This window comes from Pantherophis guttatus, chromosome 5, assembly GCF_059756535.1.
Source record: "Pantherophis guttatus breed Tessera chromosome 5, ASM5975653v1, whole genome shotgun sequence".
Lineage (NCBI taxonomy): Eukaryota > Metazoa > Chordata > Lepidosauria > Squamata > Colubridae > Pantherophis > Pantherophis guttatus.
Window position 1 is genome coordinate 46,541,045 of NC_142067.1, and position 12,249 is coordinate 46,553,293.

Genomic DNA, 12,249 nt, shown 5'->3' on the forward strand with positions numbered 1-12,249 from the left:
CTTCGGAGGGCCTCGGGGGGTGGGTGGGTGGGGAAGGCCATTTTCACCCTTCCCAGGCTGCTAGAAAGGCTCTGGAGGCTGGGGAGAGCAAAAAACGGGCCTTCCGGTCCCACTGGAAGTTGGCAAATGGGCCATTTCTGGCCTCTGGAGGACCTCTGGGGTGGTGGTTTTGGATGGGTGTTTTTGCCCTCCCCAAGCTCCTAGAAAGGCTCTGGAGCCTGGGGAGAGAGAAAACTGGGCCTACCAGGCCCACCGTGCCATTGCATGCCAGGAGCGGAGGGGGGGGGGTTGTGTGTGCATGCTCAGGGGTGGGATGCATAGAATTATGGGTGTGGGCATGTGTGCACATTATCGCCCTCCCCCCTACTCCTGGCACATGATGGCAAAAAGGTTAGCCATCACTGGTCTACAATATACATGATATAACTAAACAAGGGAAAAATAACAGTGAAACTGGAGAATGAAAGCTAATACTGGTATTATATACACTCTCCCAATTTATTATTATTGCTTCTGTTAATTGTTTCTTCTATCTTGCTAAAACCAGCCATAAGTATTCCTTTGATATGGCAATGATGGTTCTTGGTATCTATTTCCGTTCAAAAATATGCTCTCAGCCTTGGTATATTTATTTGACAAATATTGCTTGAGAAAGAAATATATTTGAATTTTTGTACAAAAATAAATACAATATAGGCTGAAGGCAGATAAAACTCACTTGACACCATATGATAATGAGCATTTGAATGGTTATATAAAATAGTCTGCTCAGGATGATATGCATGTAATATGGTGACTGAAATGTTCAAGCTAAAATGGCGAAGACCCAAATTCAAAACTATCCCATGTAAATTCATTAGGTGACTGGGCCAGTTGCTATCTCTTATTCCAAGCATATGACACTTGCTGGGGGAAAAATGGAGGAAAAGGCCCTTATTTTTGTGCTTTCTATGTAAGTGTCCCAAAGGTGTTTTTTCAAGAGCTAACTGGACTTTCTGGTTTTTCTTTGAAGACGTTTTACTTCTCATCCAAGAAGCTTCTTCCGCTCTGACTGGATGGTGAGGAATGGAGCTGAAAAAGTTTCTTGGATGAGAAGCAAAATGTCTTCAAAGAAAAACCAGAAAGTTCAGTTGCCTCTTGAAAAAAACACCTTTTGGGACAACCATGACTTGGATGACTGAGAATCTTCATAGACATTTCTATTTAAGTGCATCTCCTAAACAGGTTTTATACACAAGTAGCATAGAGTGCAGGTAATTGGGATAATGTTCCTGTTGATGTATGGGAATCATAACAATTTTCTAAGCCTGAAGATTTTAATTGTAATTCTTAATGTTATTAATTTTAACATTATTGTATTAATATTGCATCATTATATCCACACACACACACACACATACATATATATGATTGATATTTCTCTGATTTAAGGGACATCCATGCTAATAAACAATGAAAAATAAAACTATCTACATATTTGTACACTTACCCATGAATTTGGGAGATCCATATCTGTGACAGAGCTTGTAAGTTGTGGTTGATGTGAACAACAAGTACATTTCCCCCATTCTTCTATCCTTGTGGTGAAGAAATCATAGGGACTCAGCTGAGTATCTGGGAAAGATTTCCACTCACTCCAGAGCTGAAATTCCATTTCAGAACAGGTGTCATTATTTCCTAGGTTGTTAATTCCAGAAATGTAAGTTGTATCCAGCAATGCTGAGATAAGATCTCTTCTAGGCTCAATGTCTGCCTTTAATCTTGAGCTCTCTTTCAGTATTTTTTTGTCCTGATATTTTGTTAATTTCATACATGAAATTGGAGCTTCATCTTCACCTTCAGAGAATCCAGGATCTTGTGGTGATATATCTTGAAAAGAATATTTAAAAATAATAATAATGCTTTATTTATTTATTTATTGTTACATACTTACTTAGTTAATTTATTTAATATACTTGTCTTCTGCAAGAACAGCTACATTTTAAAAGTAATAAAATTAAAAAAAACACATAAAGAATAAAATAATAAAAATCTGGTCATTTCAGAGAACATCTAAACCTCATCATTAACTGAATGATAATAGTTATATCTTACCTATTCTCAGATGTTACCAAGACAATATACAGTAACTTGGATAAAAACATAAATATCAATTATATATTTAAAAAAGATTAATGTACCCTATTAAACAGTAAAATATAATTAAATCATTGCTAGAGATACAAGCAGACAAGTTGAAAAGGTTCAACCAGAAGACTAACTAAAGATTTCAACTTGCATATCTAGGTTACATAAAAATCTTTACATGGATGACTGATAATCATAAAAGTGAAAAGATATGTCAGTTCCACAAAACTAAATTGAAAATATCAGTGCAGATATTTTCTGCAATAACACACATGTTGTTCTGTTGAAAAATTTATTGTCTGCATGTACAGTACTTTAAGTTTACTTGGTGCTACTCAACACAGTGTTTTAAAGTTTAATTGGTGGTTGATGATTGATTGCAATTACTCCCAGAATCTTATGTTCTGATGCTATGGTTTTGATTTGCTGATTAAATTCAGTATTTTAATCAAAGTTATAGAGAGGAAATACAGCTCAGAATCAGTTTTGACTGGACCAATGTATAAATCCTGTAAAATAAATAATATATTTATTCCTAAATTATAATTACTTGCATAATATACCTAGTTTGTAAATCTGCGACGAGAATGCTTGGATTTTGTTGTTGGTAGCTTCTCAAAATTGTATGCCTATTTGCAGACAGAAAGACTTTTGGATGCATCTTCTTTATTTTTCTTTTTTTAACAAAAACGCATAAATCTTATTGGTTGCTTAATGTTTTATTTGAACTGTGTCCATAGGTTGGAAGCTATATTCTAAAGTTGTGTTGAATATAGAAATGAATTTTATGGATACATTTAATTTCATAGATTGAAATTAAATCATTTTACTTACTGTATGATAATATATGCTTGATGTCATCCAAACTGTGCGTACTGTCTTTCTTATTTCGAACTAACTTCTGTAACCGTTTCAAGGTTCCCATTGTTTCAGCTTGATTTTCATCTGAATCTATAACCTAAAGTAATAAATTCATATTTAAGTAGGGTTTTTTCTTCCAAGTTTTTAAGAAGGAAAGATTTCCTACATATAATTTCCTACATATAATTAATTCAGCTTGCTCACTACTGCACTAAGCCCAGGATTGCTTGAAACTAACTGCAAAAAAGAAATCTAAAAACACCTTTGTAGAAAAATATGAAGTCCCGTGAATCTTATTTCTATGTGGATTAATGTAATTTTCCAAATGTCAGAGCAAGTTCTGCTGTGAAATGACCACTAAAGGCATTCATAGATTGGTAGCTCTACTTCTGGTCACTCAGGTCCTATTCACCTCCCACATGGACTACTATAATGCATGTTATTTGGGATTACATGAAAAGTATCTGGAAGCGTTAGCTGGTGAAAAATACAGAGGCACTGTTAAATAATGTATGCTCCCAAAACATCACATGCTTCAAGAACGGTACCTGCTAATCTTCTGTTTCATGCGCTAAATTGATTAACTATTTAAGGTGCTGATTATGACCTTTAAATCCCGCATGGCATGGAAACAGGTTATTTGAGGGACAGCCTCTCCCCAGTGACATCTACCTGTCCCACCAGATCTGGCAGGAGACACATGTTGTGAATCCTGTCACAAGAAGTTTTGTCCGGTGAGTTCTAAGAGGAAATCATTTTCTGCCATAGCCCTCATCCTATCCAACATCATTTCTCCTAAAGTGAGTTATGCTGTTGGCCTTCTGGAAGGGCTTCAAAACAATCATCTAAACATCCAACAGTTGGATGTTTAGATGATTGTCAAATTATGACTTTTTTCTTTGAAACAGCACTTTCAGAATAATAAATGAATATTTCTTAAGATATGTGTGGTAATTTCCCATTTCTCTGGAAAAATTTTCTTTCTGGCCTATTAAAATATTTGTGAGATGTTCTGCTTTTTTTTCCATATTGGGAAACAAGGAATTATTTCAGTTTCAGGAAATCATAATTGGAAAAGGCTTATAATGAATTAAGCCAACCATTAAACATTTTGCTGCGCCATAATCATCGTAATATAAAGCAGTTATTTGAAGTTTTCATGGCTGTATAATTTTGCAGAAATCATGTGAAGAGTTGTACAACAGTTGCTGTTGCAACAATTTTTAATTAATTAGTTTTACTTATATTTCACTTTTCCATTAATGAGTGATAATAATGTAATAATAATGTAAAGTTACAGTAGGCCTATTTAGAACCTATTGAGGATATGTCCAGATGCCTTCCAAATCTACAGCAGTCAATGTCAGATTTCTCTAGTTATATTATTGTTACTTTTGTAATAGTAAACATCTATATAATAATTGACCAAATATATCAGGAAGAAAAATGGTAAGGAAATGAACCCCCAGTACCTTTTTCTCATACCTCCATAAATTTCTGAATTATTAATAATAGTATCATCAGTAACAGTACCCGTTTATTCTGTGCCACTTTGTTCCTTAATGTTCTCAAACTGATGAATTGTTAATTACTTCTATATTATTATACAGAGACCCTAGGATCAGGGTTCTTTAATTTCTCATACTAGTGGATTAATTAGTGTAGAGTGCCTAGAGACACAGCATATGTTTATAAGTGTTGAAAAACATTTTGGAAACATATACACCAACTCAGAGTGTGCAAGATTGAAATTCCAGCATACTGATTTAATGGCACCCCAGTTTATATCCTTTTAAAAGGCTGCATGCAAAACTTGAAATCCATATAAAAAGAAAGGATCTCACTAAATAAGATTAATGCTTGCCACACATTGGCAATCACCACTCACAAGCCAATGCTGTCCCAACCTAATCCATTTGCTTTCCTGCCTCAATCTGATGTCCACTTCCAGTCTGATCATCTTCCAAATTGCACTTGGCATGTTGCCTTACAGCCTGTGATTCCAGTTAGGAAAGCAGCAGCAGCACAGTAGCCAAATGTGATAAGAGGGTTGATTCTGCCTTGTTTGTTGTCCTGCCCTCTTACTTTGCTGCCTGCAAACAGATCACTGTTTTATCCAAAAACTCATTTCTAAGTTTATTTACAATCTTACTAAAAACCAACATATGCACCCAATATAATCAAGAAAGCCTGCCAGTATCTTGATTTATGACAAGTGGTCTGAGGCTTTTCAAAATAATTAAGAAAAAATGCTTCAGAAATCATATCTGCACAGAACTTTCTGCTCATGGTAGCCCATAAAGCCTTACTTTACACAAATGGATTCCTTAAAGCAATGACATTTTTTCCCCCGGCTTACCAAAAAACCTGGAAAAAAAAGTTGGGCTACTTTAATGAAGTAAACTAACAAAGAGCTTATTGGGAAGAATCATACAATTCTACTGCCAAACATAGAATGGCCCTAGGAAACAATATTGAGGAATTTACAGAGAGAGGGCATGGCTACAGCAGTTTAAAGTGACTAATAGCAATAGGCAGATCCAACACCCTAATTGCATTGCCACCACCTCTGCCTGCTGTAGATACTGCAAGGCATATATCCGGCAAAGAGGGAAAGTATTCTTTTAAAATTGGAGCAGGTAATTTTAAAAAGGCCATAAATTTGTGAGTTTCATTTCACATCCAAATCTTGACTGCACATCAGTCACATAACCCCATTATTAAATACAGTATTGTTTCACATTGCAGAAAATCATCACATTGCAGAAAGTTCCAATTTTCTTAAAGAGAGAAAAAAATCTTAACGATATAACCTAATTAAGACAAAGAATTTACGTGGCATGCTGTTTCTTCTTTCCTTGGTTCTTGTAGTAAATAAGACTTTTCTCCTGTAAGAAAATCTTCGTTTTTTTCTGTCCATGAGGGATAAAAATTACAAATGGTTATTGTGAGGAAATATATTCTTATCTATTAAATATTTGATATTTTCTATTAAAAATATTCATTTTATAAAACTGTTAAAGAAAAACTGAAACAATAATGTATGTTTACATCTCCATTAAAAATGTAATGGAGAAGATTTTATTAAATAGATTTAGTCTTATTTTCCTGTTTCTTGAATTATTATGTTCATATAATCCATTTTTGCAAGCATAGCTTCATTTTTTTGTTTGTTTGTTGTCAACACCTAAAATGCTGTGATGATAATATAGTCTAAGGGTATCAATTGCATCTACCTGCTCTGTGGATGAGAAGGGGGAATAGAATGTTCACTTGTAAAATCAGATTAACAGAATTGGAAGGGACCTTGTAGATCATCTAGTCCAACCCCCCACCTAACAGGAGACCCTACACCATTTCTGACAATTAGTAGTCCAATCTCTTCTTGAAAGCCTCTGGTGATGAAGCTCCCACAACTTCTGAAGGCAAGCTGTTCCATTGGCTGCTTGTTCTCATTGTCAGAAAATTTCTCCTTATTTCTAGGTTGAATCTCCTTGATCAATTTCCATCCATTATTCCTTGTCTGCCTTCAGGTGCCTTGGAAAATAGCTTGACCCCTTCCTCTCAGTGGCAGCCCCTCAAATATTGGAACACTGCTATCATATCTCCCCTGGTCCTTCTCTTCACTAGACTAGCCAGGCCCAGTTTCTGTAACCATTCTTCATATGTTTAGTCTCCAGTCCTCAAATCATCTTGGTTGCTCTTCTCTGCACTTTTTCAAGAGTCTCAATATCTTTTTTATAGTGTGGTCACCAAAACTGGATGCAGTATTCTAGGTGTGGTTTTACTAAAACTTTGTAGAGTGGTATTAGTACTCCACTTGATTTTGATTGTATCCCTCAACTGTTAATGCTATTTAGGATTGCATTGGCTTTTTTGGCTGCTATCACACACTGCTGGCTCATATTTAACTGTAAAGGTAGTTTTAGATTTGAAAACTGAATAGAATAGCCAAATGCTTTGGTTAAACTTGACTTTACAGGCCAAAATGCATCCAAACTGACTGGAACTATGCTTTAGCATTAGTAAGGAATGCTGCAGGTTGTGTTGCTATGAGTTTGTAGGTTAATCTTCACCTTTTCTGTCTTACTAAAAAACATATGAAAGTGGCAATTGACTAAAATCATGAGCAAGTATAGAGAAAATTGTGACTTGGAATACAAGGGGAGTAAATATAACAATAAAAAAATTGATGAAATTAAAGAAAAAGAAATACAAAGGAATAGTAAATGGTATTGGTGTAAACTATATTTAATTTTATTTCCTTTTATCCTCCGCCTCTAATTTATTTTGCTCAGTAGTGTACATTCCTTGAGTATAATAAACTTTTAATATGAGAAATACTTCAGTCAATTTTTGGAGATTATCATCTGTGTGATTTTAATAATATTTTAAAGCAAGATTATTGGTTTAAGTAACCCAGATTTTTTTCTCCTTAAAATAATGCCTTTACTAAGCACTGATAGAATTGGCTGATCTAAATCCTGCAAAAGCTGTACAATCCATGGTCTCAATGGGGCCACCACCATTTTTGCATCCTCAAAAATCTTTGTACTGAAGTTTCAAGACAACATGTCCAGTTTTAAAAATATTTATTGTTTCAGAATCAAGGATGGAAAAAAGAAGATTGAGACCTAGCCACTAGGAGGCAAACTCCTTCCATTCTGTCTTTAAAAAAAAAAAAAAAAACTCTTCAAAAACCCTTACAATCTGCTTTCATACATATTATTCTGGATAGAAAATCAGTGTCATGATTTGGATCATTCTTTACATTTGAGGAGATTTTGCAAAATGGGAATGAAAGTATTTTGCCTCATGGACACCTCACATTCCTTTTTCAACGATTGAAAGCCCCCAACTTGTGAAAAATCCTACCCCTTTTGTGACGTTGTCACAGTCTCCTGCAGTCATCCAAAGATTAGGAGGCAGAGTTGCACCCATAACTCTCAATTGTCAACCCTATCTAAACACTTTTTCTTGTTAGCAAAAATAATAGGTGCGTTACTACAGCTATCTAGAGCCGAGGTGGCACAGTGGTTAGAGTGCAGTACTGCAGCTACTTCAGCTGACTGCTAGTTCAGCAGATCAAATCTCACTGGCTCAAGGTTGACTCAGCCTTCCATCCTTCCGAGGTGGATAAAATGAGGACCCAAATTGTTGGGGGCAATATGCTAATGCTAATGCAATATACTAATATGCAATATGCTATATGCTAACTTTGTAAACCGCTTAGAGAGGGCTGTAAAGCACTATGAAGCGGTATAGAAGTCTAAACAATAATATCTCACCAGTCTCACTTTGAATTGCACCAGTGCAGCTCATGTAACGGTGGTGTTTACATCAATGTACCATGGGGTACAAAATATTGCACATGCCACTGCATTCTGAATCAGCTGAAGTTTTTGAATGTTCTGTTTTGCAATAGCTCAATCAGAAGTGACTAGGGTATGAATGATAATGAGCAATGTCTCCTGATCTAGAAACAGACACAATTGGTGTACAAGATATATTTATGCGAAGACTTTTCTACCCATAACTATCAATTGCTCCTCAAGCAGGAGCTGTAAATCCAGAAGGATTTCCAGATGGGGTACCAACTCCGCCGGGGAGTGTCACCAAACCCAGAATTAGTGATAGAAGTTTACTGGATACAAATGTCCATAAAACCCACAGTTATTCAGTTTTATTAGGGTTGAGCTCTGAACTATCCGTTCAGATCTGCACAGCTTCTAGACACTGAGATAGCATCTCAGGAACATCATTTGGATGGCTTGGGGCCCAGAAATATCATCAGATATCACATGATATGTGACCTTCTGCTGACAAATGATCCTACCTAGTGATTTCATGTAGAAGTTAAATAGGGCAGGGAAAGAGTTGAGCCCTGCATCCCCTCAAAAGCAGAAGCTTAGGACTAGATTCTCATTATCAACGCCAAGCAGAATTGGCCTCGGAGAAAGAGAGACCATACTGATCCCATAATTGGTAGCCTTTGAGAGATCAAAGAATGCCAGAATGAAATGATCCCACAAAAGGTCACCTACAAATGTAATTAAAACCATCTCACTATTATAACCAACCCTGAAGCCCATATAATCTGCTTCCTTCAGAGTTCTTTTGGAATGCTTGGCAGGTCAGACTCCTTTATCAGCTATATAATCATGGATAAAGGAAGTGTTATGATAGAACTATTTTATATCTATTATGAATAAACTACATTAGCGTTTATTAGATTTTATTGATCAGATTCTAGTGTCCAATGAGGTCAAGCATTAATTCTAATATCAGTTGAATTTGGAAAAGGGGGCAAGGAAAATAGAGAAACAAAGAAATGATCTTGAAAAGACCACTTGATAGTATGCTGCAAACCAGTGGTGGTATTCAGCTGGTTCTATCCGGTTTGGGAGAACCGGTAGCAGGGGCGGCAGGAGGCTCCACCCACCCGCCCAGATGTAGCCACCTCCCATGTTTGATGCTCTGCACATGCGCAGAAGGCCCAGCACATGCGCGGAGGTGGCGTGTGCGCTCACATTTCCAAACCGATAGCGAAGGTAAGTGAATACCACCCCTGCTGCAAACCCAAGGAGTGCAGAAGATTATTACCACTTCACTACCTTTACAGCCGTTATTTAGACTTTAATATTACATATTTAATACATGTACATATTAAATACATTCACATTCATGTTTGGTCACATTTGTGCCTTCTTTTTTCATGAAATGGGATTTTTGGGGGCAATAAATATATAGATGGCATGCAATATGAGCATTTATTTCCTCCCCCCCATAAAATGGGGAATTAAAACCCAAAGTATAAGGTATTACACTAATATGCACAACTCTAAACTCTCCCCACAAGCAAATTAACTGAGTGTAACCTGTTCCTTTACTATTATGTTAATAGACATTTGCCTTTTGAGAACAGAAGCTTTATAATGTTTTGATGGCATTCGGATGCAGCTTAGCTATGAATAATTCTGCAAATTTGCAAATAAGAAAGCATTTCTTATAGAGGACAACTTTGTAGTGAATGCAGAATGATAGCTCAGCATGACCCAATAGCTTTTCAGAGAGTTCTTTCCCATAATTAGGTTATGCTAGGACAGTTCCAGAACTCTGTTATCCATGAAATTCTTCTCTAGCAAAAAAGGAAGCTGCTGTTTATCCAGCAGGCAAATTAGCTGCAGCATAAAGGAACCAAATGTTTGTATGATATGATAACTTTATATTTATAGTTTTTACACAATGCTGTGTCATGAAATATGCCAATTTTGTGCACAAAAATTTATAATTATACTATTAGAAAGGACCATTGAAGTGAATGCTATCCACTTGCTGCCACCTATTTAGGAGAATTTGAAAGAATGCAAATCCTGCTGAACTGCAAAATCCAGCGTTCAATAGGCTTTTGATGATGGATTGCTATGGGTTATATATCTGTGTTCAGCAAAAACCTGTATTTTAAAATTTATGAACAATTCAGCCACATGGCTTGGAATGAGTAGAAAATTATCAGTTTGTAAAAGCAAGCTGTCAAAAAACAAAATATTTTTGAACATCATAATTTAAATGTCCTTCATCAAGAATTCCAGAAATTGCACCAGAAGTGCAAAACTAATGTTTGTTGTTTGGGCTAGTAAAGAAAAAAAATATATGGACAGTTATTTAGTTACTTTAATTTAAAAGGTATCCATGTAAAGGTTTCCCATGGCCTGCTATGTCTGATTCTAAGGTGCGGTGCTGATCTCCATTTCTTAGCTGAAGGAGACAGGGTTGTCCAAAGACACTTCCATGGTCATCTGGCCAACATGACTATACACCGAGGCACATGTAACACTGTTTTCTTCCTGCTGAAGTGGTACCTGAAATGGTACCTATTTATCTCCTTGCATTTGCATGCTTTCAAGGAACTGGGGCAATAATTGGAGCTCACCCTGTCACCTGGCACTCAGGCCTTGAACCTGAGCGTCAGCTTTCCAGCTGACAAACTCAGCAACTTTAACCACTGAGCCATTATGCCCCCTTCCAGGCAATGTACATGATATAAACATAACAAAAGGAAGAATCATGCCATGATCCCCATCATGATCTTCTATTACTACTTCTATTACTACTAGTAGCAAGGGTGAAATGCTCCCGGTTTGGACCGGCGGTGGGTGGTTCGAAGAACCGATAACAAAAATCCCTCCCCCCCCTCCATGCCCAGCTGAGCCGCACGATCATCAGAGCCTTTTTTTATTACTTTTAAAAGCATTTTTTTTACAACCTCTTCAGCCGAAGAGGTTGTAGAAAAAATGTTTTTAAAAGAAAGAAAGCCTCTGCCGATCAGGCAACTCAGCTGGGATCATCAGAGGCTGTTAAAAGCATTTTTTTTTACAACCTCTTCGGCTGAAGAGGTTATAGAAAAAATGCTTTTAAAAGTAAAAAAAAAAAGTTGGCTACGTTCACCCAGTCACATCCCCCCCCCACCAAGCCATGCCCACAGAACTGGTAGTAACAAATTTTACATTTCACCACTGACTAATAGTAATATTAAAATAATACAGCCAACCATTATGGTACTGAGCATGGTGCATTTTTAACTTCCAAAGACCTTCCAAACTAGCCAGTCTTCATTCGCCTTTAAAAAAACCATGAGAAAATGGTTGCCCTAGCCTAGCCTTAGAGACAAGTTGTGTGAAACAAGATTACTACTGATCTCTCTTCCGTCATAACATGATGGCTATTAAGGCATATGTTGTGCTGGTAATGGTACTGAATGTCAATATTTTTCTGCCTGGCAGTCTAGTTTAGGGTAACTCAGACCCTCATGAGTGTATATGGTTTAGTGGTTCATCTATAGGATTGCAGCAAAGAATTTGCAAGGATCTAATGGATAGATTTCATCAGAATCACATTATGTTGGAATCACATTATGTTGGATTCTGGCTTTAGGGGTTGAGGGTGAAACTTATTGTGCTGCTTCTCTTCCTTCCTCCAGGGCCAGAGGGTGTTGATAGGAGATGAGAGTTCAAGCCTGCAGCCCCTGCTATTTGGGTGTCACAGGACACCTTGTGCTTTCTCTTTTCCTGTTTACTATCAATATGAAGTGACTGAGTAAGGTCATCTGTCAGTTTGGGATGAGATATCGACAGAATGCAGATGGTATTTATTTTTTTTAAAATTTGATTTATATGCCGCCCTTCTCCAGAGACTCAGGGCGGCTTACAATGCATTAAGCAATAGCCTTCATACTTTTGTATATTTTATACAAAGTCAGCT

General features: G+C 36.6%; 1 protein-coding gene across 1 annotated transcript in view; it reads right to left on the reverse strand.

Moving 5' to 3' along the window:
• Window positions 1-12,249, reverse strand: part of SAMSN1 (SAM domain, SH3 domain and nuclear localization signals 1) — an 80,739-nt gene that overhangs the window by 49,489 nt on the left and 19,001 nt on the right. The window contains exons 5-7 of the mRNA XM_034422770.3: window positions 5,824-5,900; window positions 2,962-3,085; window positions 1,490-1,869 (exon numbers count right to left, since the gene is read on the reverse strand). Of these exons, the coding sequence (XP_034278661.2) occupies window positions 1,490-1,869; window positions 2,962-3,085; window positions 5,824-5,900 (581 nt within the window). The remainder of the gene's footprint in view (window positions 1-1,489; window positions 1,870-2,961; window positions 3,086-5,823; window positions 5,901-12,249) is intronic.